Consider the following 27759-nt stretch of genomic DNA (forward strand, 5'->3'; position numbering starts at 1 on the left):
AAAGGGTCCTCCTGTGTTAGAGGAGGAGCCAGGAACACAGTGTGAGGACAGAGGCAAGGAAGACCACTGATGACTCTGGAAGGGGGAACTGAGCCCCAAAGGTGGTGCCTGATCAGGCGTTCCATCTCAGAAAAGTAGAGGCAGAGAGCACACAGTCCCTCAGGGAGCCCAGCTGGGCTGTTAGTCACTGGGCCTACATGCGGGCACCGTGGGCAGAGGTGACTTGGGCCGAGGTGGAGAGCAGGGAAAAGGTGCTGGGCCGGGTCCATATTGGCCCAGGAGGGCAGGCACATGACTGCCCCCCCCCACCCCGCCCAGTTCTCTGGCTGCCTGCCTGGGCCGGCCAAGCCTGCACCCTCCCAGACCCTATAAGGCCTGGAAACCAGGAGCTTAGGCACTGCCAGCAGCAGCCCTGCTCTGAGGGACCTTGCACGGTCCAGGTGAGTCTAGCTGCATCACTCAGCGACTGCCGCCTCCAGGTGGGTGAAGGGGGTTGCTTATGGGGCCCAGAGTGGGAACAGGGCAGGAGGGATCCCCACCATGTAACACTTTCTGCCCATTTCTAGTCCCACAGGTCACCATCATGTCAGCTTCAGGAGATGGGACCAGAGGTCCCCCCAAATCCAAAGGCAAGGTAAGAGAATAAAGAGGGAGCCCCACCAGGGACCCAGGAAAGGTGACCCCAGTGTCCACTCACGCTGCCTCCACCCACCCCATACAGACCCTGAGCAGTTTCTTCGGGTCTCTGCCTGGCTTCAGCTCTGCCCGGAACCTGGTGTCCCACACTCACAGCTCCACAAAGGATGTGGGATCAGTCACAGACCCTACAGGGACTCCTGTCCCCTCATCGCCAGGTGAGGGGCACAAGGGAGGTGGTAGGAATGGAGCAGCCATGCAGACTGCTCAGGAGAGACCTGTGGCAATCCTGCTGACCTTGTGTCTGCATTATCTCATTAGATGGGGAAGCTGAGGCACAGATACTGGGCAACATATGCCTCAGTCCCTCTGTTCTTTGCACTGGATACTTGGCTGGGTGTTGTGCTTGTCTGAGAGTGTCAAGGATAAAGACTCAGAGAGAGCCAGCAGCTGCCCTGGGGTCACACAGCATCCTAGGACTCAGCTGGGGTGCTTGCAGCAGGCCACCAGCTGACTTGAAGGCCACACAGCTGTGACAGGCTGCTGGGGGTCATGGTGCAGGCAGGAAGGCACCACTCACCAACTGCAGGCTCCATGGGCCCCAACGGTGCAGGGTGGGTGTCCAGCACAGAAAGTCCTCCCACAGCCCTGTGTCACAGCGGCCAGAGTCATCCTTGGCCGGGAGGGGGAAGGAGGCTAGGCCTGGCTCCTGCCTGTGGATGCCACCTCCTGCTGTCCCTGGCCTGAGGCTGGGACATTCCTGTCCTTTGGGGCCATGCCTGGAATTGCACAACAGCAACAGGCTCCAGCTGGAGGCCCGCCCCTCACTCCGAACTGGTTCTATTTCTGCAGTGACCACCGACCTGCAGCAGACGGCAAGGGGTGTGGCGGGGCTGCTCCAGTCTCAACAGGTGAGCAGGATTGGTAGGCTTTGAACAGGAAGGTCTAGGAGGCTCTAGCTCCTTCCGTGGAATGGGGATTCAAAGGACAAAGAGAAGGTGGTGCCCCTAGCACATTCTCTACCCTGGGCCCGTTTCTACATCTGGAAAAGGAGCACAAGATCTCAACAGTATCGTGGCTTGATGCTTAGCACTTAAATGTTAGCCCTCCCCTTCCCCCTCAAGAAGACAGGGGCTGTGCCCCACAAAACCACATAGCAGGTACTGAGAAACCCCACCCCAACTCCTGTGACTGCCTTAAAGCACCAACTAGGCCAGAAATGGTGGGACTGCACCCTGTAGATTCAATCAAAATATGTCCCTGGTAGCCAAGGCCTCTGTTGGCAACAATTAAGAACCCACTGAATCTTTCTTTCATCCACTATCCTGACCTTGAAGGAAGTGGATTTTTGTATCTGAAATGGTCTTGTGGAGCCCAGGCTAGCTGGTACCTCATTCTGCAGCTGAGGCTGACCTTGAGCACCCGACCTCACTCCCTCAGCCTTCCAAAGGTTGGATTGAAGGGTGTGTCCTCTGTCAGCCCCAGCAGGCAGCAGTGTATTTTCTAGGGGAGTGCAGGCTAGTGGGGAGGTAAGACACCATGTGTGCCTTCCATCACACAAGTGCAGGAAGCACTGGGGACTCAAGCCCAGGCCACTAACAATGCTAGGTGAGCACTGGGCTAACTGGGTCATACTGTGGGTTGCATGCTGGGCTGGGCCTCCACCCTCTCTTGTTGGGACAGCTACAGTGTCTCCAGGGGTGCTCAGAGTCCCCTAGGCTGCTCAGTAGCAGCGTATTGCTGACATACCAGCAAGTCCTCCGACATAGTTAATTTTGGGTTTACATGAGACTGGTATCAAACAGCAGCAAAGTGACAACAAAGTGGCCTCTGAGCCGTGGGTCCATGGAGATGGTGTCCAGAGGACACTGATAGGGTCTCTGTCAACCTGCATTTTAGTTATTTGAGACAAGGTCTCATAGTGTAGTCAGGCAGCCCTTGAGTCTTCTGGCCTCAGCTTCTTACGTGGCAGGATCACCTGCCCAACTGAAAAGTTTCTTTATAGCAAGTCCCCAGACATGACTTTGCAGCTGGATGACAGTGGGATGTTTGGCTAAGATAGGTGGGAAGTCCCAGGAACCTGCACAGAGGGTGTGGACAGCAGTTACCCTAAAGGGTCTTTTGTGAAGTGTTGACCTGTGTCCTTTCTCATTAGACCACGACTGGGAACAAGGATGTGGGAAGCTCCAGTGTGACTGGTGAGAAAGACGCCTTCTCCTCTGGAGTGGCTGGCATCATAGACATGGCAAAAGGAATAGTCCAGGGTGGCCTGGGCGCCACCCAGTCAGCCCTTGTGGGCACTAAGGAGGCAGTGTCCGGAGGCATGACAGAAGCAGTAGGAATGGCCAAAGGTCTTGTCCAGGGAGGTCTGGACACCTCAAAGACTGTCCTCAGCACCACCAGGGACACAGTGACCACAGGACTCACTGGGACTGCAAACATGGCCAAGGGAACAGTACAGATGGGCCTGGACACCACCAAGTCTGTGGTCATAGGCACCAAGGACACGGTGACCACAGGACTCACAGGGGCTGTGAACATGGCCAAAGGGACAGTACAGACGGGTCTGGACACCAGCAAGAATGTGCTGATGGGCACCAAGGACACGGTGACAACAGGTCTCACAGGTGCCATTAATGTGGCCAAAGGGGCTGCACAGGGAGGCCTGGACACCACCAAGTCTGTGGTCATGGGCACCAAGGACACGGTGACCACAGGACTCACAGGGGCTGTGAACGTGGCCAAAGGGGCTGCCCAGGGAGGCCTGGACACAGCCAAGTCTGTGGTCATAGGCACCAAAGACACAGTGACCACAGGACTCACAGGGGCAGTGAACGTGGCCAAAGAGACAGTACAGACGGGACTGGACACCAGCAAGAGTGTGCTGACGGGCACCAAGGACACGGTGACCACAGGACTCACAGGTGCCATTAATGTGGCCAAAGGGGCTGCCCAGGGAGGCCTGGATACAGCCAAGTCTGTGGTCATGGGCACCAAAGACACGGTGACCACAGGACTCACAGGGGCCTTGAATGTGGCCAAAGTGGCTACCCAGGGAGGCCTGGACACAGCCAAGTCTGTGATCATGGGCACCAAGGACACGGTGACCACAGGACTCACAGGGGCTGTGAACGTGGCCAAAGGGACAGTACAGACGGGTCTGGACACCAGCAAGAATGTGCTGATGGGCACCAAGGACACGGTGACCACAGGACTCATAGGGGCTGTGAACATGGCCAAAGGGACAGTACAGACGGGTCTGAACACCAGCAAGAATGTGCTGATGGGCACCAAGGACACGGTGACAACAGGTCTCACAGGTGCCATTAATGTGGCCAAAGGGGCTGCCCAGGGAGGCCTGGACACCACCAAGTCTGTGGTCATGGGCACCAAGGACACGGTGACCACAGGACTCACAGGGGCTGTGAACATGGCCAAAGGGACAGTACAGACGGGTCTGGACACCAGCAAGAATGTGCTGATAGGCACCAAGGACACGGTGACCACAGGACTCACAGGTGCCATTAATGTGGCCAAAGGGGCTGCCCAGGGAGGCCTGGACACTACCAAGTCTGTGGTCATGGGCACCAAGGACACGGTGACCACAGGACTCACAGGGGCTGTGAACGTGGCCAAAGGGGCTGCCCAGGGAGGCCTGGACACAGCCAAGTCTGTGGTCATGGGCACCAAGGACACGGTGACCACAGGTCTCACAGGTGCCGTGAACGTGGCCAAAGGGACAGTACAGACGGGTCTGGACACCAGCAAGAGTGTGCTGATGGGCACCAAGGACACAGTGACCACAGGACTCACAGGCGCCATTAATGTGGCCAAAGGGGCTGCCCAGGGAGGCCTGGACACCACCAAGTCTGTGGTCATGGGCACCAAGGACACGGTGACCACAGGACTCACAGGGGCTGTGAACGTGGCCAAAGGGACAGTACAGACGGGTCTGGACACCAGCAAGAATGTGCTGATAGGCACCAAGGACACGGTGACCACAGGACTCACAGGTGCCATTAATGTGGCCAAAGGGGCTGCCCAGGGAGGCCTGGACACCACCAAGTCTGTGGTCATGGGCACCAAGGACACGGTGACCACAGGACTCACAGGGGCTGTGAACGTGGCCAAAGGGGCTGCCCAGGGAGGCCTGGACACAGCCAAGTCTGTGGTCATGGGCACCAAGGACACGGTGACCACAGGACTCACAGGGGCTGTGAACGTGGCCAAAGGGACAGTACAGACGGGTCTGGACACCAGCAAGAATGTGCTGATGGGCACCAAGGACACGGTGACCACAGGACTCACAGGTGCCATTAATGTGGCCAAAGGGGCTGCCCAGGGTGGCCTGGACACTACCAAGTCTGTGGTCATGGGCACCAAGGACACGGTGACCACAGGACTCACAGGGGCTGTGAACGTGGCCAAAGGGGCTGCCCAGGGAGGCCTGGACACAGCCAAGTCTGTGGTCATGGGCACCAAGGACACGGTGACCACAGGTCTCACAGGTGCCGTGAACGTGGCCAAAGGGACAGTACAGACGGGTCTGGACACCAGCAAGAGTGTGCTGATGGGCACCAAGGACACAGTGACCACAGGACTCACAGGCGCCATTAATGTGGCCAAAGGGGCTGCCCAGGGAGGCCTGGATACCACCAAGTGTGTGGTCATGGGCACCAAGGACACGGTGACCACAGGACTCACAGGGGCTGTGAACGTGGCCAAAGGGGCTGCCCAGGGAGGCCTGGACACAGCCAAGTCTGTGGTCATGGGCACCAAGGACACGGTGACCACAGGTCTCACAGGTGCCGTGAACGTGGCCAAAGGGACAGTACAGACGGGTCTGGACACCAGCAAGAGTGTGCTGATGGGCACCAAGGACACAGTGACCACAGGACTCACAGGCGCCATTAATGTGGCCAAAGGGGCTGCCCAGGGAGGCCTGGACACAGCCAAGTCTGTGGTCATGGGCACCAAGGACACGGTGACCACAGGACTCACAGGGGCTGTGAACATGGCCAAAGGGACAGTACAGACGGGTCTGGACACCAGCAAGAGTGTGCTGATGGGCACCAAGGGCACGGTGACCACAGGTCTCACAGGCGCCATTAATGTGGCCAAAGGGGCTGTCCAGGGAGGCCTGGACACTACCAAGTCTGTGGTCATGGGCACCAAGGACACGGTGACCACAGGACTCACAGGGGCTGTGAACGTGGCCAAAGGGGCTGCCCAGGGAGGCCTGGACACTACCAAGTCTGTGGTCATGGGCACCAAGGACACGGTGACCACAGGTCTCACAGGGGCTGTGAACATGGCCAAAGGGACAGTGCAGATGGGCCTGAACACCAGCAAGAGTGTGCTGACGGGCACAAAGGACACCTTTTGTGCTGGGGTCACAGGTGCCATTAATGTGGCCAAAGGGGCTGCCCAGGGGGGCCTAGACACTTCTAAAGCAGCCCTTACAGGCACCAAGACTACAATGTTGGCTGGCCTCTCAGGCACCATGAATATGGCCACTGAGACAATGAAGACAGGCCTGGACACCAGCAATAGCATGCTCACAGGTACAAAGGACACTGTCTGTGCTGGGATCACTGGGGCCATGAACATGGCCAAAGGTGTCTTTCAGAAGGGCCTGGACACACCCAAGGACACATGGTCTGCCATGCGGTCTCAGGCAGATAATGTAGCCATCAACACCACCCACACAGGTGTCAATACAGTCCCATGTTCAGACTATGGCTCTCATGCCACCACCCATGGTGTGGAACATGTTACCCTGACTTCTGCAGAATCTCTGTGCTCTGAGATGAGCAGCCTTGCAGACACCCGTGGCTTGGGGCTTGTCACAGAACCCATAGCTGCCACCAAAGGCCTTGTGTCTAGTGTGGCTTCATCTGTCCATGCAGCTACCAAGTCTGAGGAGGAGTGTGGTCAGCTGGCTGCGACAAGTTTTGCTGCACTTCATGATGAGTTGGAAGGGCTTGGGGACATCTTCCAGCCCATGACAGCTGAGGAACAAGGTGAGTTGCCTGTCCGTCCCCATCGCAGGTCCCCAGCCCCAGTGTGGGTGCCTCAAGAGACCTCTCAGACTAAGTCCTACTGCCTTCCTTCCAGCCCAGCTGGCGGCCTCAGAGTCAGGGCCTCGGGTGCTCTCTGCTGACCAGGGAAGCTACTTTGTCCGCCTAGGTGACCTGGCACCCAGTTTCCGCCAGCGGGCTTTTGAACATGCCCTGAGCCACATACAGCACAAGCAGTTCCAAGCCAGAGCTACAGTGGCCCAACTCCAGGAGGCCTTCCAGGTGGTAAGAGCATCTCTGGTTCCCACCCTGTGTACCTCCAACTGTTCACAGGTCAAGTGCCTAATGGGCTAAGCTACCTACATGCAGAGGGAGCTGGGGCATGCTTGTACTAGCCTTATCTAGTGAGCTGGGTGTGTGACTGTGAACCCAAGGCAGAGAGAGGGTGGTGAGGGTGACAGGGCCCTAGCAAGGGTTCTTCACCCGTAGTCCTGTCTCCAGGCTTCTGCTGGGCATTATGGACACACAGGCCTGGTATTCTGGGTGCTGGGTGGCATTCCTGTCATCTGCCCACCCCTTCCTGGTCATGAAATCCCTCTCTCCTAACTGGACACTAGAAATATGGGAGGGACAGATCAGGCATGGTGGGGTATACAGTGGTAGATCCTGGGGGACAGAAGGGAACCTCTGTGGACATGCAAAGGGAACAGTGGGGTAGGAGATGAGTGGACACAGAGGGACCAGCACTTGGCCTTCCAGATGCCCTCAGGTAGAATTTGTGTTTTGGCCGTACCATGTATGAAGAGGTTTAGACTCAAGATCTAGGGACAGCACTGAGTGTTCCTACCTCCACCAGAGCCACCACCTCTCCTGTGGCTCTCTTTCCAGACAGACATGACCATGGAGGCTCCAGGTGGGCAGGTGTGCGGGAACCAGAGTTTGAGCTCCACGGCGGAGGCTGTTGGTACCCATGAGGTGTGTGTGGCATGGGCCCCTCCCCAGCACCTAGCACATGACCCACCCCTGCTTACCTTGTTCTTCCTCTGCAGGTGTATGCTTCCAGGGCTCAGGACAGGCTGTGTACACTAGCCTGCCAGCTCCATGCAGCTTACAGCGGCCTGGCAGTCAGTCTGCAGGGCCTGCCAGAGGTGCAGCAGCAGGCAGGGCTGGCACGGCACAGCCTCTGCAAACTGTATGGTCTTGTGTCCTCTGAGAGCAGCGGCGAGCTGCAGGCAGAGCAGCTGGCCCAGAGCAGTGCTGGTGTGGTACAGGCATGGCAAGGTCTGGAGGTGCTGCTGGACAGGCTGCAGCAGAGCCCCCCACTCAGCTGGCTGGTAGGACCATTTGCTTTGATGCCTGGTGACCAGCTATAGACACCTGAGGGCTGCATGACCCCAAAGTTCTGGATTAAGGGAGAGCAGAGGGTCCTCAGAAAGTGAATTTGAAACCAGTCATGGCTCCTCCTATTTCCAGTAACTGATAGCCCCTCTTCCAGCCACCAAGTCGGGACCAGACACACAGGTCCCGACAACAGAGCAAAGCGGAAGCAGAGTCAAACCTAGGAGGTCCTTCAGTTATCGTCACTGACAAGCCTTCCAGCCTCTGGGACCCTACCTCCAGGGGCCCACAGCTCTCTACTGTGGGTGGTGCCACTCAACCCCAGGTCCCACCTTGAGCAGTGTATCCAAAGGTCTTAGCTAACATACTAGGCAACTTGTTCCCCAGCACTAGAACGCACTAGAATGCACAGCCACCCTAAGGCAAGCTCCCACAACCCCTTCTAATATATAGTGGGGTGTAGAGCCACTCAAAGCCACACTTATATCCCAGCATGCTGTGGGCCTGACTCTGAACGGCTCTATTGGGAAAGGAGGGTCACACATGTATCACTACACAGAGACAGGTACCACTTGACAGGGCCGTCACTGCTGAAACTGTGGTCTGCATGAGGATATGCCTGCCTAGGGTTGAAGTACTGACTGGAGACACGGGCAGGTGATAGCCCTTCTCTCTCGTCCTGTGCATCCAAGACAAAAGCACAGAAGATGATGGGGTACAAGGCAATCCCCTGTGGACCGGCCATCCAAGGCCACAGTCCAGCTCTACCTGAACCCCAGCAATGCTAGCAATCCCCAATCTTCCAGTTCCCTTTTTTGTGCACTCTTAGAAAGCAACAATGTCCTTGAGTTCTAAGGTTGGGCTAGCTGTGGCCTAGGAGAGGACATGGCGGAGAGGCCGTGACGGAGAGGACAGGAGCCTTCCTGAGCATCAGGATGCAACACTAGACTTAGCCAGTGACCAACACTGGGTCCAGGGTCTGCAGCTATGCCCTCTAGATGAGCCTCACTACATCATGCTCAGTTCTTGGTGGCCATGGAGGCAGGTGGATACACTGAGAGGCATGTACCCTACCTGAGCCCACAGGAAACACAAGCAGAGCAGAAAAGCCACATAGCAAGAGAAGGTTGGGATGGTGTGGACTGCAACACTCCAGCTCAAATGCTGAGCTGCTCCAGAGGCACTATGCTGGGATCCCTGCACAGCTGGGGAATGGGATGGTGGTCGAGTCAGGGCACAGTCTCCTGTTGGCCTTAGTGTCCTTAGTGTCTGTTACTCTCATGCTGGTGGAACAGGCTACTCAATGCAGGCTGGTACCTCAGCCCTGTGTCAGGCATAGAGCTCTGGCCTTAGCCCAGCTACATTTCATATCAGGACACCAAGCCAATAAAAGCTGTTTCTTTTTCATTACAAAACCCTTTATAACCATTTCATGTCAATCGAAATCACAGAACTAGGCAGAAAGGCCTAGGCCACAAATACAAACAGCGCAGCACTTCCCTGGGAGGCTGGGGACGGACATGACACCATGGCCATGGCAGTTGGAGCTCAGCTGTCCTCCTCATCATCATCGGCAGACTCGGAGGCCAGCTGCACCCTCTCATGCTCCTGATGCTCACTTCCAGGCCTGGCGGGGTCAGAGCTCTCCCGTGGGCTGCTGAGGGCACAGTAAAGGTTGATCAGGATGCAGTTACCTGGTGTTACCACAGAGTCATTGGATGAGTGGGCAGTCAAAAAAGGGTAATGCCCTTGCTGTTGGCATAAGTGCCTGGTGTGGCCTTCCTGACCTTCCTCAGGCCAACTGTAGCTCAGTCCAGTGGCTGGTGCTCATGGTGGCTACCTGCGCCACCCCTGGACAGTCATCAGGAAGCCCTTCCCACAGCACCAGTAGCTGGAAGCCTGGGGTAGCGTGATGTGGGCCACAATCAGTATGTTGGCCAGCCCAGCATATGGCAGGGGTGGGGAGAGGGCTCCAGCATGCAGGGAATGTGCCTGATGCCCAAGAAACACTCACTCATGCAGCTCTTCTGAGGAGCCGCCCCGCGGGCCGTCCTCTGAGTCCTGCCCATCTTCCTGTGCTCTGTCTTCTGTGCTTTCCCCTTTCTGTGATGCGGCCTCCCCGTTCACAGGTGCTGAGAGATCTAAGGTAACAAACAGGGTAACCATAAGCACACTGCTTGCCTCTCATCAGGACCCTCCTTGCCCAGTTGCAGTCGGGCTTACAAGCAGTGCAGTACATGTAGGTGCTGTGGCCTACAGAGCACTGCCAACATCCAACTGTTGGCACCCAGTGGAGTTGGCATACCTTATGCCAGCTATCACAGAATATGGTTGGGTCTAATAAGCTTACTGGGGGCGAACATGGCACAGTTCCTGCCTATCCCTCTGGCCAGGTGCAGGCAGCCCTCACCGGCATTGGGCTCATCCTCCACCAGCTCTCTGGGAGCCTGCTCCCCAGGCTGCTCTTCCACCTTCTCGCTGTCAGCCCGTTCCTTCTCGGCTCCAGCCTTGTTCACCTTCTGGAGAGCCTCAACCTTTGGCCCCAGGACCCGAGACTTGAGCCGGGTGTAGACCTCTGCTGCCTTCGCCATCACATCCTTGTTGGCTTTGTACCGGCGAATCTGGTCACCAGGAGGTCAATCTTAGTTGGGTTTCTGGCTGTGCCTCTAAATCCTCCCACTGGACACCAATACCACCTTCCAGGTACTCTGTTCTGGTGCCCCATGCCATACCTTCTTCAGTGTGGCTACCACATCGGTGTTCTTCTGAAGGATCTGAGAGGTCACCTGCAGGGTCCCCAGCTCTTCCAGTGCACTCAGACACCTCCTCACATCCTGCAGAGCAGGAAGAGTGGGGAGGCATCTCTGGCTGTCTCCTAGGGTGCTGCCTGCTGTCCCCAGGGGAGATTGCAGGGTATGGGAGTGGGGGTGAGGTCTCCTGGGCCACTATGAACCACTCCCCCACCTGGGGGACCCTGCCTCAGTTTCCCAAGACTTCTAAGAAGCTTGAAAGGAGGTGGCTAAGGAAAGCACCCATCTCAGGACAGCATGAGGTTGTGACTCTGTGGCTGTGCAGCAGGCATCTTACTGGGTTGTCGACCTTCAGTGCAAATTTGATCTCGCTGTGCAGCTTCTGCAGTCTCTCCTCTACGGAAGGTTCTGGGCAGGAGAGATGCTGGCTTGCACAGGGTGCTCTGGCCCTGGCTACAAGGTGGCCCAGCACCTCCCACCACCACAGGCCCACACTAGAGCCTTGGAATCCTGCACCGCACTAGTGCTCACCTTTCTTCTTCTCCCCCTTCCTGTCCAGTGAGACGCCCTCTGACCGCTTCCGTGTCCGCTCCACCTTCACAGGCCTATGGAGAGGCTCCCATCAGATAGGCCACCTCAGGAGGCCCAAGGTGAGGACAGACAGCCAGGCCAGGAGCCTAGGACCCTTCTCTGCTTCTATGAACCAGGCTAACCATGAGAAGCCCAGTGAGCATATCACATCTTGTGCTGCGTGGCCATCACGCCACACTGCTGATCCCCATGGGCAGCGCTGATCAGCAATAGTTGAGACACTTAGAAAGCACCTTTCAGAGTTAAAGCCACTGTGCTGGGCATGGTGTCCCCTGGGCGCTGTGGACACTGGTTGAATGGCTCTTTAGGTCCTGGGCCCTGCAGGGTGCTGGGCAGTGTTGCTGGCCTCTACCCTCTATAGGCCTGCAGCTCCTTGTCAGTCACACATGGCTCCAGGGGAGACGTGTACCCAAGAGCTGGAACCCTCGATGAATGCGGCTTCAAGGTTGAACTCAACAGCAAGGCTGAGGGGAGAGGGACTAAGTCCAGGGCTCAGGACAGGTGCTAACCTGGCTCGTGGCTTCTCATCTGGCCGCCCTCTCTTCTCCTTCTGCCCAGACTTCCTTGCAGATTCTGAGCTTGGCAGTTGGGACTTCTTGGCCAACTTCTTCCCCTACAGCAGCCAGAGGACAGGGTTGCTGCTTTAGGAGCAGCCTGTCCCACCCCCACCCAGCACATGTGGACTATGGCTTCCCCGGTCTTATATAAACGTGTGGAATCCAGTGCTCCATTTTACAGGCAAGCCTTATACTTGAATGGCTATCTCTATCTTCTATGGCTAGGGCCCTGGGCTCTGTGTTACTGCCATATCTCCAAGACCCAGGATGAGCCCCAATACCCAATAGGTGCTCAATAAAGGAGTGGAGTTCAGGGCCAGTGCCTGGGGCCTCACATCAAGAGGAGGCACCACATACCTCTTTCCCAATCTCCCCCTCGGGTTCTGAGTCAGAGGAGGATGGTGTAGCCCGACCCCGGGCCTTGCGGCTGCGTTTCTTCATAGGCTCGTCATCCTCCAGCTCTTCCCCACTGCTGCCCCCACGTTCTGCTCGCTCCTTGCGGCGCTCCTTTTCCTCCCTTTCCTGTTCTCGAAGTCGCCGGAGTTCCTCCTCTTGCTCCCGTCGCCTCCTCGCCTCCAGCTCACGCCTCCGTTCCTCATCTCGCCGCTTCCACTCACTGATGCGGTCCACCTCACCACTGTCACTGTCACTAGGGTGGAAAGTCCATCAGCAGGGACCCCAGCATACCCTGCAGCCCCCACATCACCAGCAGATACCCACCTGTCACTGCTGGACGTGGAAGGTGGCCGTTCTGGCTTTGGTCTCCGCCCTCGGGGCTTGGGGGGTGGCTTCTCAGCTGCGAAAAATGAGGGGTGACCTTCTCTCCATGGCCTCACAGGGCTGCATTGAGGCTGGCTCAGGCCTTACCTGGCTTTCTGCCTCGAGGGGGTTTTTTGACAGATACATCTGAGTCGGAGGAGGAAGATGAAGAGGACGAGGAGGAGGATGGGGATGGCCGTGCTGCAGCCACAGGTTCCTCCTTGGCCCCATCTGAGTCGGCTTTGGAGTCTGAATCCGAGGCTGAAGGCACCTTCTGGGAACAGGCAGAGCCAGAGGGGAATCGCATAGGGTGAGAGTTAAGGGGGCAGAGGCAGCTCCAGTCGTCAAAGGACACAGTCTGTGCCTCACCCACAGCAGGAACATGGGTCCTGGACACCCTGGATAGCTCCTGGGAACATGATCATGGCCAAGCCCAGGGGCTTTCAACTGCAGGTGCGTACCGAAAACCTGCATAGGCCAGCCCTGCCTCCTACTGTCCAGCTGTCCTTCCACAGCATGCATGCCACAGTACAACATGCAACATCCACATTACACACACGACCACAGATACACGAACATACATGGCCACAGATACACGAACACACCTGTACATGCACGTGCAACCTTGTGAACCCAAGTCCTCACACCCCCACATGCACATAGCACATGTGAACTTTGATGCCACAACATTCTGGCACACAGACCTGGTTTTTTAATACTGGTAGTAGGATCCCCTGAGAGGAGCAGCAATGACCTGCAGGCCCCAGGGGCATCACTGCATACCTGGGTCCCAGGGGCCACTGCCATAGATGGTCCCTCAGGCTGCTAATGACTTCTTAGGACCTAGGCACAGCACCCTTACCTTCTTCTTGCGTCCTCCTGGAGGACCCCGCCGTGGTGCCCGGACCACTGTCTTCTTCTCTGGGGTAAAGTCCTGGGTGAAGAGACAGAAACGTCAGGGGTACTGGTTGGCATGCCAGGCTGTCCTATTGACTATTTTCCACTCACCTGGTCGCTGGTCTTCTCTGACTCAGATGGGCTCTCAGAATCCTCTTCCGATGGGGACACGCTGGCCTGATCCAGGTCACTGGAGGCTTTCCGAGCTCGTTTAGAGACTGACATCTGGAAGGCAGGGCCAGGTTGGGTCAGCAGCTGGACAGTCCTGGTTCCAGATGGGACCCTCCTATGTGCCTTGGTGCTCCTGAATTCTGGGATGGTGATGCGAGCCACATACAGAGACACACATATTGCAGTATTGCAGGTCCCACTCCTAGGAGCTCCTTATCCCTTCAGTTATCAGAACCAGAGAGAGGAAGTGTGTGTGTGTGTGTGTGTGTGTGTAACAGTGGGTTTCAGGGGCTTGGGGAGGACAGTGTCTGATGAGGCTGGATAGATACAAGTTCTGTATCGAAAGGAAAATCTCTCTCTCTCTCTCTCACACACACACACACGCACACACACAGAGTGGTGGAGAGGGCAGACCCTCTGTAGGAACTGTGGGGGAGGCAGTGCAGCTCACTGTGGCCGAGAAAAGTACGCCAAACCCAAGGACCTGAGTCCATCCCTTGCACCCATACAGAAATGCCCCATCTCTGGCTGGAGCAGGAGCTCCATGGTTAGAGCACCAGCTGCTCTCACAGAGGCCCCCAAGCTTGGTCACCAGCAACCACATGGAGGCTCACAACCATCTGTAATCCAGTCCTAGACACCGCTAGACTCCACAGGCACCTGCATGCATGTGCACCCTCCCCCAAGGCACAAATCACAGACATGATGAAAAATAGACTTTAAAAAGAGGTTGGGGCTCAGCACTTAAGATCATTAGTTGCTGGGGCTGGAGAGATGGCTCAGTGTTTAAGAGCATTGCCTGCTCTTCCAAAGGTTCTGAGTTCAATTCCCAGCAACCACATGGTGGCTCACAACCATCTGTAATGATGCCTGGTGCCCTCTTCTGGCCTGCAGACAGAATACTGTATACATAATAAATAAATAAATATTAAAAAAAAAAAAGATCATTAGTTGCTCTCCAGAGGATCCAGGCTTGGTTCTCAGCATGCACAAGGCTGCTCACAACTATCAGTAACCACAAAGCTAGGAGTGGTAATGCCCACCTCTAATTCAGCATTCTAATCCCCAGCACTCAGGGCAGGCAGGGGAATCTCTGAGTTAAAGGTCAGCCTAATCTACATAGTGAGTTTCAGGGAAGCCAGAGCTACATATGAGACCCTGTCTCGAAGAAACAAAACATTTACAACTCTGTCCCAGGAGATCCAACAGTATCTCTAGTTTTAGGCATCAAACACAACTGAGGTGTGCAGACATACGTGAAGGTGCAGAAAATAAGAAAAACAAAAAAGCAAACCCACATCTGTAATCCAGACCTGGGGAGGCAGAGACAAGGTCCCCAGGCTCACTAGTTGCCTAGTGGAAATGATGAGCTCCCAAGTGCAGGGAGAGACTGTCTCAAAATACAAGACTGAGAGAAATTGAGGAAGTTACCTGATGCCAACCTCTGGTCTCTCTCTACACACAGGGACAGAAATGTGTACATATCACAGACACAGATCCAGAACATTACTGAGAGCCATATCCTGCTTCCCTGGGGATCAATTTCAAGGTAACTGAAATCTGAATTTCATCTCAGTTCTTGTCAAAAATGAGTACTGAGGCAGAAGGATTACAAGTTTCAGGCCCAACTGGGATATTATACAGGGAGACCTTGCCGCAAAACAAAACAAAAACAATGCCTACAGTGAGGGGCAGGAGAAGATGAAGGGTCACAAGAGGTCAGGCCCCCGAGCTGGCCGCCCACCTCACACTACCTTCAGGACTGGCGTCTTCCGCTTCAGACCACTGTGGTCACTGCTCTTATCAGAGTCAGAGTCGCTCTCCATCCTGTCACTGGTGGCTGTGGTGGTCACAGCAGTCACGGTCATGACTCCCCGGGCCTCTTCATCCTTGTCCCCATCGCTGCCACCACCCAGGTCAGCTTCAGGGGCCTCACTGTCAGAGGAGCTCACTGGCTGTGATTGGGGTGACAGACATGTATCAATGGGCCAGGTAGACTTCCTAGCCCCCTGGTAACTAGGTAGACAGCATCTAATGTAGGGAATCCAGCTTCAGGGTATGGCCACCTCACTCATGAGTTGGGGAACTGAGGCAGGAGAGCCAAGATGGAGACATCTATGACAGACATGACAGTCAGGTGGTAGGATGCAGTGTATAAGTGCTTTAGCTCTGTGCCTCAGTTTCCATCTGAGAAAGGGAAAACACAGCTTTGATCCCATAAGGCTGTTGAAGGTAGCACAGAGCCATCACATGAAGTCAGGGTAGTGTGTAAACCATAGCAAGAAATCATACAAATTGTGGTGTTTTTTTGTGTGTGTGCCGCTAGGAACACAACACAGGTCTTCATGCATGCTAGGCACTATCCCATTGAGCTACAACCCTGGCACTCTTTTACTTTCCATGTAAGACAGGGTACTATGAAGCCCAGGCTGTGTCCTGGGACATATTCTGTTCATCCTGGGCTGGCCTTGATGCTACGCTGGGATGACAGACCTGCCCAAACAGGCTTGGTTTGGCTCTCTTTCAAGCTACCCTAGTACTGTGAGAAGAAAGCCAGCCTCGGGGGCACTGCTGAACTCATCACCCTCACAGTACCTGCTCCGGCAGCAGCCACAGGCCAACCACACCACAGGCTTTGTATAGAACAATGACTGCAGCTAAGGACCTAGGGACACACGGAACACACCAGGCTCCTACAGTGACTAGGAAGACAGAAACACTGTGTAGCTGTGAGTACTAAGTGAAGATTTGCACTGGGCACTCAGGAAGGGCCATCAGGACATAGAGCAGGATGGGCAAGATGCAGTTCACAGTGGCATGATGGAGCGAGGGTCCTCTCAGAAAAAGGAGGAGGCTGTGATGTAAGGGTACAGATAGAAGGCACCGATGGCAAAGAGATGGAGGATGAGGCTGTGGTCAGCTCGTGCATGGATTTACTGAGACTCTGAAACCATTGGTCAGGTGGCACACGATGTCTCAGGGTACAGGGAGAATGTGTGAGTCCCAGTTGTGTTTGGCCCACACTCACTCATCCAATATACACTATGGGGCACCTACTATGTGCCAGAAGTCAGACTTGGTCTGGACTTCAGGGAGTTCAATCTAAAGGGAGACAACAGGTAAAAGCAGTAATAGTACTGGACCTCCCCTGGCATAGTCACTTGAGCCCCTGTCACTGTCATTTCACATAACTGCTGGGGGCAGTTGTTCATTTTTCTAGAACCATGTCTGGAAAAACTCAAACTTGCATCAAGTAAGGAATGAGAAAGATGTGGTACAGCCAGAGATAGTGAATATGGCCAGCAAGCCACTGGTGTATGTCACAGGCCTAAAATCCCAATTACATTGTAGTTCCAGGTCAGCCTGGGCTACCCAGGATGACGGTGTTGCAGTGTGAGTCTCTGTCTACATGGGGTGAATCTGGGTAGAAAAACAAAGTGCCAAGAGCAGGGTAAGTGCCACAGCACTGTAGAGTGGAGGGTGCTGCAGTCACACAATGGTGAAAGCCTTACCGGCTACAAATACACTAACACTGTTAAAGAGGAACTGAGGAGGATACAGTTTACCTGATGCTTTAAGGGTGGCTAAATGGTGTGCCCTTGCTACCCTCAGGTGAGATTGCAGGCCTGGACCTCATGGATAACCCTGACCATCCTTTTTTGTCTGTTTTTTTTTTTGAGACAGGGTCTCACTATGTAGCCCTGGTTGTCTTGGAATTCACTATCTATACCAGGCTGGCCTTGAACTCAGAGAGATCCACCTGCCTTTGCTACCAGAGTGTTTATACACCCAAGAATCTAGGGTTTAAGGTTAGGGAGAAACTCAGCTGGTAAAGGCACTTGCTATGACCTGAGTTTGAACCTCAGGATGCATATGGTGGAAGGAGGGAACCTATTCCAAAAGCTGTCACCTGACCTTTATAAGTGTTGTAGCACTGCAGTGGGCCTGAAGAACAGGGGATGGCAAACGGAGTCTTGCAGAGGCTGAGAGAAAAAGCTATGGAGAAGATTCCAGGAGCCATGATGGGCATACACAGATGAGAGCAGAAATGAGTTGCAGCTGGAGACAGGTGACCAGAATGGGAGATAAAGTAGTTCAGGTCTCCCAGATGCTTTAGCATGAGCCCAAATGTGGAAACTCACACCATAGCATGGAAACACAGGTCAGACTCATCATCTAGTACGTGGGAGGCAAAGAAAGGAGGATCAACAGTCTAAAGTCACCTTCAGCCACAAAGGGAGTTAAAGCAAAGGAAGGAGGGAGACAGCGGTGAGGGTAGGGGGTTGCAATGGCTTTCCAGTCATCTTCATAAAGTCCTGCATCTTCCCCAACTGAGAGCAGAGGTTGAGTCCTCAGCACAGACACTAACCCAGGCTAATGACCCCACCAAGGAAAGCCAGGTGTTGGCCTGACCGAGCTGTTCCATGCAAAGAGCATTTACCTTCCCAGGGCCAAAGAACTTCACATGTAGCCAAAGTGCTGCGACACAGACCTGCCCAAACCATTTTGAACTGTGTGATGCTTAAGCAAACATAGAGAGGGAAAAATGAGGGCGGTTGTATTGACTGCGAGATACACCTTTCCCATAGAGGGCATGGGATTGACTCTATCTTCTCCCTTTCTCTCATTCCCAAGAAATGCTGAGTGACTCTCATAGAAGGATAGGGCAGCATCATACCATGGAGAGCCACTGCTGTTCATGGATGACAAGGAGTGTGGGGTGTCCTGATCTTGCAGGACAAGGGCATAGAGAGGCTGTGTATCGGTTGTACAACTCAAGGTGAGTATGAGACCTGTAGCCCAGGCCCACTGTGGCCTTGAAACCTGGCCAACAGATAGATGCCATGGGTGGGGGAGAAAAGTGTTTGCTGTACAAGTGTGAGGACTGGAGTTCAAACCCCCAGAGCACACATGAAAGGTGGATGTCGTGTGCAGCTATCATCAAGGCATTCCTACTGTGATGAAGACAGAAGCCCTGGGAGCTGACAGGCAGCCTGGTCCATGCAGAACAAGAGACCCTACCTCAAGTAAGGCAGAGAGGACTGACACAGAGGCTGTCTTCTCACCTCCACACTTGCACAACGGCATGCAGGTATCATAAGACCCTGTCTCCAAAACAACAGGACACCAAAACATTGCACCTCAAAGCTGAGCATCATGGCACATAACTGCTTTCCTGGTACTCAAAGAGACTGGCAGCAGAATCATGAGTTCCAGGCCAGCTTGGGCTACATTAAGACCTTGTTTCAAAACTTCAAAAATGAAAATAGACGGTGTTCAGTGTCTGCCTGGATGAATTGAGAAGTGACCACAGCAGGGCAGCCCAGTCCAGCTGTGTGCCCTGGAGGATGGTGTGATAGCTAGTTTGTTTTGTTTTGGTATTTTGAGATAGGATTTCTCTGGGTAACAGATCTAGCTGTTCTTTAACTCACTCTGTAGACCAGGCCACCCTCAAAGTCTCAGAGATCCACCTGCCTCCAGGTTCCCGCTCTGTTTGGGTTCCTGTCTTGACTTTTTTCAAGAGGAACAGTGATGGAAGTGTAAGCCAAATAAACCCTTCTGTCTCTAAGTTGCTTTTGGTCATGGTGTCTTATCACAGCAAAAGAAGCCCTAAGACAGTAGCTATGCCCATGTTCACTGAGTGCTGTCCTTACTCTGTCCCTAACCCTGGGGGTCAGGTAGGACACAGAGGGGAACAGTATGTAGGTGTGGTAGAGACCCAGGGCTTGAGTGCCTCTGAAGTGGGCTCCGCACCAACTGTCCCCTTTCCAGCAGCCTGTGGGTACAGGTGCCAGTTGACAGGGAAGGAACATGCCTAGCATCAGGAGCCCACACTGTGCACCCAGCCCACTGTGTTGCTAACTAGCTTGAGAGCCCTGGACAGAAGCCAGGTCTGGGGCTTCTGTTCCTCATCCCATCATCGAGAGAGGTTGAGCAGAGGTTCCTGATTGAATTCAGCCTGGATTACATGGTAAAAAACCCAAAAATATTACAGGGCTGGTGATATGGCTCAATGAATAAAGCTGCTTGCCACCAAGTCTAATGCCCTGAAGTTGATCGTCAGGACCCACATGGTAGAAAGAGGGAACCAACTACTGCAAGTTGTCCTCTGACCTCAACGCGTGTGCGTGTTTACATAAACCATAACCAAAACATAACAAACAAGAATGATGAAAAATAGACCCAGAATGGGCCAGCTTGTCTGTTGCCACTTAGGAGCTGGCTGCACTGGCCTGGAACTTACTGAGGTGGTGAGGTGGGCTGGTGGGAGCTCAAGGGCTTCCCCCTGCTTTTGTCTCCCCAGGGCGGAGACCAAACATGCCCTACACCTGCCTGGGATTCAGGTCCTCTTGACTCTACGACAACTACTTTATCAAATGAGCTGTCTCTCCAACTCAGTGGGACCCCTTTAAGGTAACTGGCTCACAGCCATGAATGACAATGAGTCCCACACCTGTAATCTTGTACTGGCAAAGCTGATGTGGAACAGGCACACACTCAAGCTCAAGCCAGGCCAGGGTGCTGTTTGGGCCCTTCTGATGTACAAAGTCTACTCTACCAGAGTCAGGGCCAGTCAAAGGGCTCAGTGGATAAAGGTGCTTGCTGCCAAGCCTGGCAACCCGAGTTTGATCACCAGAACCCATATGTGGAAGGAGAACATAAACTATCACAAGTTGTTTTCTGACCTTCAAAAGTGCAAGGAGGCATACATGCGCATAACTAAAAACTAAAAGGAAGCTGGGCAGTGGTGGTGCATGCCTTTAACCCCAGCACTCGGGAGGCATAGGTAGGTGGATCTCTGTGAGTTTGAGGCCAGCTTAGTCTACAAGAGCTAGTTCCAGGACAGGCATCAAAGCTACAGAGAAACCTTGTCTCGAAAAAACCAAAAAACAAACAAAAACCAACAACAACAACAAAATCTAAAAGGAAAAAAAGTGCTGTGGTTGAATAGTTTTATTTAAGTCTGAGTGGCCTCAGAACCCAGCTGGACCCCTCTTGGTGCCCAAGCAAACTGTCTGGGTATGTAGCATAAAATGAAGGATTCCCCACTTGAGGACCACATCAGGGCTGAAAGGCATTGTGGTCCTAAGTGCGCTGCTACCATCTGGCATCCCGGCCAGAAGAGGGCAGAGACCAAGATTAATGTTGAGGGTAAGATGGTGACACAGGCCTGTCATTTCAGCCCTTCGGAGGTAGAGACAAGAGGATCAGGAGTTCAAGGCCGTCCTCTTTAGTGAGTTTGAAGTAAGGCTGGGCTACATGGTAAGACCTTAGCTCAACAACAACAATCCCCCCAAAACACAACAAAAAAATCCAAGACGGTATGAAAGAGAGGGCTCTATGGATAAAAGGCTTTCCTCAGGAACCATGAGGACCTGTGTCCACATAAGAAGCCACAGCTGTGAAGGTCTGTGGCTGAGACAGGTGTCTCCCAGCTCACCAAGCAGCCAACCCAGTCGAGACTACAAGCCTCCAGTGCAGAAAGCTTCTGTCTCAGAGCAATATAGCGGAGAGTCACATAGAATGATTCCCCACATTCTTGCCCTGGCCTCCACATGTGCATTATCATACACATATCACACACAAACAACTACCCCAAAAGTTGGAGGCTGGTCTGTCAGCATGGACTAACTGCCAGGATCCCTGCTGAGCATACAAAGCTTGGAACCAACACTTAAGAAAGCTGGGGCTGGGGCTGGAGAGATGGCTCAGAGGTTAAGAGCACTGGCTGTTCTTCCAGAGGTCCTGATTTCAATTTCCAGCAACCACATGGTGGCTCGCAACCATCTATAATAAGATCTGGTGCCATCTTCTGGCATGCAGGCATACATGGAGGCAGAATGTTGTACACATAATAAATAAATCTTAAAAAAAAAGAAAGAAAGCAAGCAAGCAAGCAAGCAAGCAAGCAAGCAAGCAAGCTGGGGCTTAAGAAATGGTTATGAGCACTGGCTCTTGCCGAGGGCCTGGGTTCAGTCCCCAGCACCTGGCCCAGTACTGTTGTCAGGGGATGAGCCACTTCCATTCTATTCTGTGCTTTCGCTGGATCTGGAAGGGCACTTGAGACCTCAACATACAGAACAATGCTAGTGAGTTCGTAAACCTGTACATTTCATGGAAATGCTCCTCAAGCAAACACATCATTGGTGCCAAGGACCACACATGTATCCAGATGAATGTGGTCGAGGCTGACAAGGTCACAGGAAGCTTTAATAGCCAGTTTAAAACTTATGCTATCTGTGGGGCTAATCACAGGATGGCTGAGTCAGGTTTGTCTACTCTCTGATTGACTAAGGCTGATGGAATGTTCTCAAAGAACTCTGACCAGAAGAAATTGGGGAATATGTGTCATAAAGAAAAGTGAGGGAAAAAGAAAAAAAAAGAAAGGGAAAAAAAAGAAACCTCTAGTACTCATAAGCTGTCTGTTAACTGCAGTGCCAGGGATCCGGCAGCCTTTTCTGGCCTCAGGGACCAGGCACACATAGTGCACTTGTATACTTGCAGGCAAAACACCCATACACATAAAATAAAAATAAATACATCTTAAAAAGAGAAAAGAAAGCTTTGTATGATTTTCTGTGGAGTAGGAAGGCGCTGCGGCAGGGCTATCTGGGAAAGTAAACAACACAAAGTAACTAGAGGTGAGAAGGCAGAATGGCTCCTCAGAGAACAGTGTTCTTTTTGAATGTCAAGTTTGAATTCCTGTCTGACTAATTTAGGGAAAAGAGATAGCTCAGTTTCCTATAAAATCATGCCAGGTGATGGTGGCAAACACCTTTAATTCCAGCACTCGGGAGGCAGAGACAGGCAGATCTACAGAGCTAGTTACAGGGCAGCTATGGGATGTTACACAGAGAAAGTCTGTCTCAAAAACAAAACAAAACAAAACAACAACAAAAAAATCACGCTTCTGTTTGAAGGCCTGCATACACACTGTCATGCCAAAAGTATCTCAACAATGTCTGGAAGGGCCACTCCAAGGGTGGCTCAAGAACTCTTCCTTTCTTTTCTTTTTAATTCAAGGTATCACTGCGTATAGTTCAGGCTGACCCTTTATTCACCCTGTAACTCAAACAAACCTTAAGCTTGTGATTCTTCTGCCTCAGCATCTCTGAATGCTGGGATGACAGGCCTACAGGCACCTACATTCCACACTCATGTCCTCCTTGAGGGCACACCCGGTTCACGGAACCACAGGGCAGCCAGGGGTTCTCAAAGTTCCAGCTACTCTGCTTCGGGAGCATGTGAAAAACTGGATGGTCCTAGCACCTGATGTTCAAGTTTCGTTTCCTCGAAGACTGGCATCTGTCTGCATGGTGCCCGCAAGTTGTGGGTGTCCAATAAATATTAAATACGGTGATGATTCACCAGCAGGCAACGGGCTCAGGATGTGTAACTAGAGCACGCTCAAACCAGCGCCAGGAGAGATCATGACAGGATCGACTTCAAGATCCCCTGCCTAAGTACAGCCCAGGAGGGACACACAAAGAGCGACTCCACTCTCCAGACACAAGAGAAGTAAAATGTCCCCAGCCCCTCGACAAAGGTGGTCAAGGCAGACCTTTAGTCTTAAAGGTTCTTAGGAGACACCTGCAGTGGGAATCCCACAATTTTCACTATGCACTCCTTGAAGCCAGGACTTGGTCCAACTTAGTGCGTGATCCTGGTCTTGGCAGGTATCAACACAACCCTGTCAAATACTCCTTGGGGAGAATCCCTCCAGCATGAGCCAGTTAGAGAAGGAGGGGCACCCCGAGCACCTCAAGGTCTCAGGGTCCAACCACAACAGACTCTATGGGTTTTTAGCAACAAATGCAAGGCCGGGCTTGACCCTCAAGTCCTGCTTTGCTTGCTATCAGCAAACCCAGGTGATCCTTCTTCACCAACAGGGAGTTTTGGTTTGAGTGATCACTCCCTTTGGCCACCTCCCAAGTGGACAACCAGCCTCCTCAAGCTGACACTACCCTGCTACTTTTCATGGAAACCTCCAGAGCAGGGGCTGAGGCGATGGCTCAGCCAGCAAAGCACCTACTGTACAATCAAAAACACCGAAATTCAGGTTCTCGGTATCCCTAGAGATGTTAGGCAGCCCAATTGTATGCCCAGGTGCTTAGGACACAATCAAGGGATCCCTGGAACTTGTTCAGCCAACTGAGTGAGCTAGGTACTCATAAGAAACTGTGGCTCAATATGTAAGGTGGAAAGTGATCAGGAAGACACTGATGTCAACCTCTGGCCTCAGATATGCACACACGTGCTCATGTACACACCACACACATGCATAGAAAAAACATCAGCAACCCAAAGCAGCAGTAACAGACAGCAGTGTGAAGGACCCCAGGCAGTGCAACATCCTCTCCCCTCATCTCACTCTAGAATGCCCACATGGGCACCCCCTCCAGTCTTCCACAATGGCTTTCTATTGGTTTTAACTTTTAAGTTTCAATTTTAGAGAAATTATATTTGTTTAGGAGGCCAGAGGGTAACATGCAGGAACCAGTCCCCCTCCCCGCTATGAGGGGATGGAACTCAATCATCAGGTCTGCGGCAAGCAGCTGCTGAGTCCTCACTTCAGCTTTCCTACAGTCCTTCTCTCCAGACAGACTGCCCGGAGATGCTGTCTCTGAGACTCCTGGCGCTACCTCTCCTCCCTGACCACTACTGCTTACCCTGCTCAATCCACAAAGGGAGTCCGGGGACAGAGGAGAGTGCTAGCCAAAGGAGGCAGTTCACATTAGAGAAGTGTCTATCAGACCTGTAAGAACCTGCTCTGAATTCCAGGCTCATCCCAAGATGGTGGTCTCCACCAAGCATGAGTCTGCACTCAGGTCCCACCCTGGGAACACTGGGTGGTATTTAGACATACCTGTGGTAATGGCCTGGGAGCTCCTGGAATGGAGTAAGCAGAGACCTAGGATGCTGACCCACACCCTGGAGAGCCCAGCACAACCACCCCAAAGAAAGACCCGATCCACAGCACCCATAGTGCTGCAGGGTATAAGAAAGCAGCCTGGAAGCTTCTGAGGAAGCCCACCCCCAGGAGCCCTCAAATACTCCACTGCCCACAGGCGCCAGGCACTCACCGGTGGTGCGCTGTAGCTAGCGTGGGGGTTGTTCTGGATCTCCCAGAGTCCCTCATTAAAACCTTTCCTCTTGTTGGGCTTCCCGTACTTGTCCTTGCACTTGTCATAGGGGAAAAGGTCCTTGGGTCCCAGGAAGGCCCTGGAGGAAGGAATCACAGGCCAGTTCCAGGTGAGCCAGGGCACCCTGGGAAAGAAGCCAGTCTGTGCGACAGACACTTACGTTTCGTGTGTTCCAAAGAAGAAGATGGGGTACTTGTTGGGTGGGGGCTTCACGGCACCATCAGCGATGTCATCGATCTGTAGTGAGAGGGGGGTGGTTAGGGGGCTCCAGGTGAGGGCTGGTTACTCTGGGGAAAAGCACACTCTGGAGATACATAGTACTTTCCAAACACAAGTCTGGAGGGCTCAACTCAGAACCACTAAGCCTGCTCCTTAGCCCCTTAATTTGACTTTTTTTTGTTTGTTTTTGAGACGGTCTCACTATGTAGCCCTCCTGGAACTATGGAGACCAAGCAGAGGGCATTGGGATTAAAGGTGCATACCCACTGCTAGCCTCTCTTTCACCCACAGTGATTCTCTCTACACCAAGAAGAAAGCTTGGTACTTAACCTGAGTCAGGCCCAGTATGGTCACTTGGAACCCCCACGGGGTGGGTCTACGCCCAGTTTCTCCCACACCCCCACCCCTACGACCGACGGACACTCCTGCACAAAGGTCAGATTTGCTCTCGCCCCAGAGGTGGAGCTGGTAGCTCCAGGGATGCTGAGGATGGGGGGTGGGCTGCAGCAGCCAGAGCCAGAACATCCCGGAAGTCCCACCCTCTTCATGCAAGCCATGGGCTCCGGCAGCTGCCAGTCACCTTCCCACAGGAGGCTAGCAGCCCCTTCCCTTCCAATCAGGTGCTTGGAAATGTTCTCTCTGTGCTGGAGAAGGCTGGGAAGCGAGAGGGCACAAGAGCTTCGCAAAGAGCTAAGCTAGAGAGGGCAGTGGCCACTGCAAAGTTTGCCCCCTCCCTCAGTCTCCCCACACAGTGGGATTCCCAGGACTGGGTGATGCTTTACCCACCCACCCAGCCAACACCTGGGGACTGCTGGGTCCTCTCTCCCTGGCCAGCATCCTGTATCATCCCTCACTTGTCTTTGGTCCTACTAGTCCATTTTCTGGTCCCTGGTGGCTGGATACAGGATACCGTATGCACAAGCATACAGGCTGGCTAGGGTGCCTAGTCCACTGGTCCCACAACTCAGAAAGTCAGTAACAGCCCTCTGGTCAGGGGGAAACCTCCTGAGCTGGTTCCCGTTCAGCTTGATCTTGGGCATCCCCATGGCAACTCCCTGATGTCCAGCCTTTCATCACCATGAAGTCCCCCCCCCCCTCCAAAGCAGACACTGCCAACACTGGCTTCTGCACTAAGAACTGAAGGCAACAAAACTCTGTCTTTACGCAACTGGACTTGTGCATCAGGGCCTGGAACACCAGCCGACATCTACACAACTCAAAATTTTCAGTCCTGCCACATAGATGCCAACTGCAGCCTTGGAGTGGTCCCTGCCCTAAGTTCTGGGGGCAACAGAAGCCGCTGGGTCCCTGTGTATGTGCCCTCACTTGCCAGGGACAGAATTCTATCACCCGTGCACCCCAAACACCTACACTCCAGGGCCCCAGCTACCTCCAATAGGAAATCCTAAAGCCCCTGTCCCCAGTCTGAAGCTGTCTGTTCCCAGGTGAGCCACTCCACTAAATCCCTAGAAGGGCCTGGCTACAGGTCCCCAGAGAAGACTTCTAACCTCTGCCCCCATTCCCCTCACCATGACCTAAATGGAGAAGAGTTCCCCTCCTCTGGGGCTACACCCTGCTCCCAAACCATCACACGGAGCCTCCTGGGAGACAGGCTCTTCCCATCATTTGACTCTTTCACTCCAATCCCGTGCAGCCCTTGGGCTTCACTACACCTTCAGGCCCCACGAAGCCCGACTACACCCCTCAGGCTCCACGATCTTGGGATCCCTAAAAGCACTTTTAGACCCTGCTACATTGGTCTCTCAGGTCTTGGACCCCAGACTAGGGACACAGGTTCCTGAGGTCAAAGATAGCGGCCACAGCCGAAACGTTGCCTACGGGACCGTGCGTCTCTGAGGCTCAGGACCTAACCATGCAGGTCACTCAGACCAAACACTGCCATACCCCAGCCCTGAGGGACCGCCCCGAAGACCCACCAGACCCCAGGCGCTGCAGTCCCTGAGCAAGGCGGTCCTCAGCTCCCAGAGAGCCACAGTGCATCCACTTCAACCCGCAGTCCCAACCCCTCCTCAGCCTCCCCTCCGCCTCCATTCCAGCCACCCCGCGCGCGCCCGCCGCCCCTCTTTTCGGGGCGGCCAACTCCGTCGGGCCGGTCCACGCGCGGCCTCACCCGGGCCGGCCAGTGCGGGTAGCCCTTCATCTTGGCGAACACCAAGTCCCCGGGCTTGAAGGCGTGCGGCATGCTGACTGCGGAGGTCCAGGCCGCGGGAAGCAGCAAAGGCGGCTGGAAGACGAAGACGGAGGCGGGAGTCGGACGCCTGAGGGGCGGAGGCGTCCGCACGGGTCGCCGGCCGGCGCCTACTTATTGGGTTCAGTGTGGCCGGAAGTCCCACCCTTCCTCCGCCATGGGCCGCCGACGCTGTTGCTCATTCCCACAGAGAAGCGCGGGGACCAATAAAGGGAGGGGTTGGAACAGAGTTAGCTAACGGGATTGGATAACGGAGCAGAAGCTAAGGGCGTGGCCTAAGGGCTAGTGGGCGGGGTGGAGGATGTCGGACCAGAGGCCTAAGGGGCTACAGGGTGGAGCCTAACGAGGAATGATGGGGCGGGGCTTAGGGTGGGGCGCGTTCAGCGTGTGGGGCGGGGCGAAGAGGATTAGATGAATTAGGCGGGGTGGGGCGGGGCTTCGATGGGAGCGGGGGCGGGGCCTAAGAGC

General features: G+C 54.0%; 2 protein-coding genes and 1 pseudogene across 8 annotated transcripts; 2 read left to right on the forward strand and 1 right to left on the reverse strand.

The window, feature by feature from the left end:
- The first annotated feature begins 373 nt into the window (after positions 1–373).
- On the forward strand, positions 374–9409 carry Plin4 (perilipin 4). Of its 3 annotated transcripts, XM_048427443.3 has the most exons (9): positions 374–479; positions 567–634; positions 722–854; positions 1489–1547; positions 2792–6200; positions 6546–6659; positions 6754–6941; positions 7545–7631; positions 7706–9409. In XM_048427443.3, exons 2-9 carry the CDS (start codon positions 584–586, stop codon positions 8027–8029), a joined length of 4365 nt encoding a protein of 1454 aa, XP_048283400.3. In that variant the 5' UTR covers positions 374–479; positions 567–583; the 3' UTR covers positions 8030–9409. The 3 variants fall into 3 exon arrangements, with proteins under 3 accessions (XP_048283400.3, XP_085548503.2, XP_085548504.2); XM_085692377.2 differs by having other exon boundaries at positions 2792–6659; XM_085692378.2 differs by lacking the exon at positions 7545–7631 and having other exon boundaries at positions 2792–6659.
- Positions 9391–27393, reverse strand: Hdgfl2 (HDGF like 2). 5 transcript variants are annotated; one of them, XM_048427448.3, is made up of 16 exons: positions 27214–27393; positions 25024–25100; positions 24804–24942; positions 15474–15674; positions 13660–13773; positions 13514–13585; positions 12760–12922; positions 12613–12688; positions 12250–12541; positions 11845–11948; positions 11276–11349; positions 11082–11152; positions 10727–10828; positions 10405–10615; positions 10009–10135; positions 9391–9648 (listed from the first exon to the last, which is right to left on the reverse strand). In XM_048427448.3, the coding sequence occupies exons 1-16, from the start codon at positions 27283–27285 to the stop codon at positions 9543–9545; spliced, it is 2001 nt and encodes a 666-aa protein (XP_048283405.3). In that variant the 5' UTR covers positions 27286–27393; the 3' UTR covers positions 9391–9542. The 5 variants fall into 5 exon arrangements, with proteins under 5 accessions (XP_048283405.3, XP_087765411.1, XP_048283403.3 ...); XM_087909285.1 differs by having other exon boundaries at positions 9391–9651; XM_048427446.3 differs by having other exon boundaries at positions 12760–12925.
- On the forward strand, positions 16204–22084 carry LOC125395775 (small ribosomal subunit protein eS21 pseudogene; annotated as a pseudogene).
- Positions 27394–27759: the final 366 nt, after the last annotated feature.

This window comes from Myodes glareolus, chromosome 8, assembly GCF_982192425.1.
Source record: "Myodes glareolus chromosome 8, mMyoGla1.1, whole genome shotgun sequence".
NCBI classification, from domain to species: domain Eukaryota; kingdom Metazoa; phylum Chordata; class Mammalia; order Rodentia; family Cricetidae; genus Myodes; species Myodes glareolus.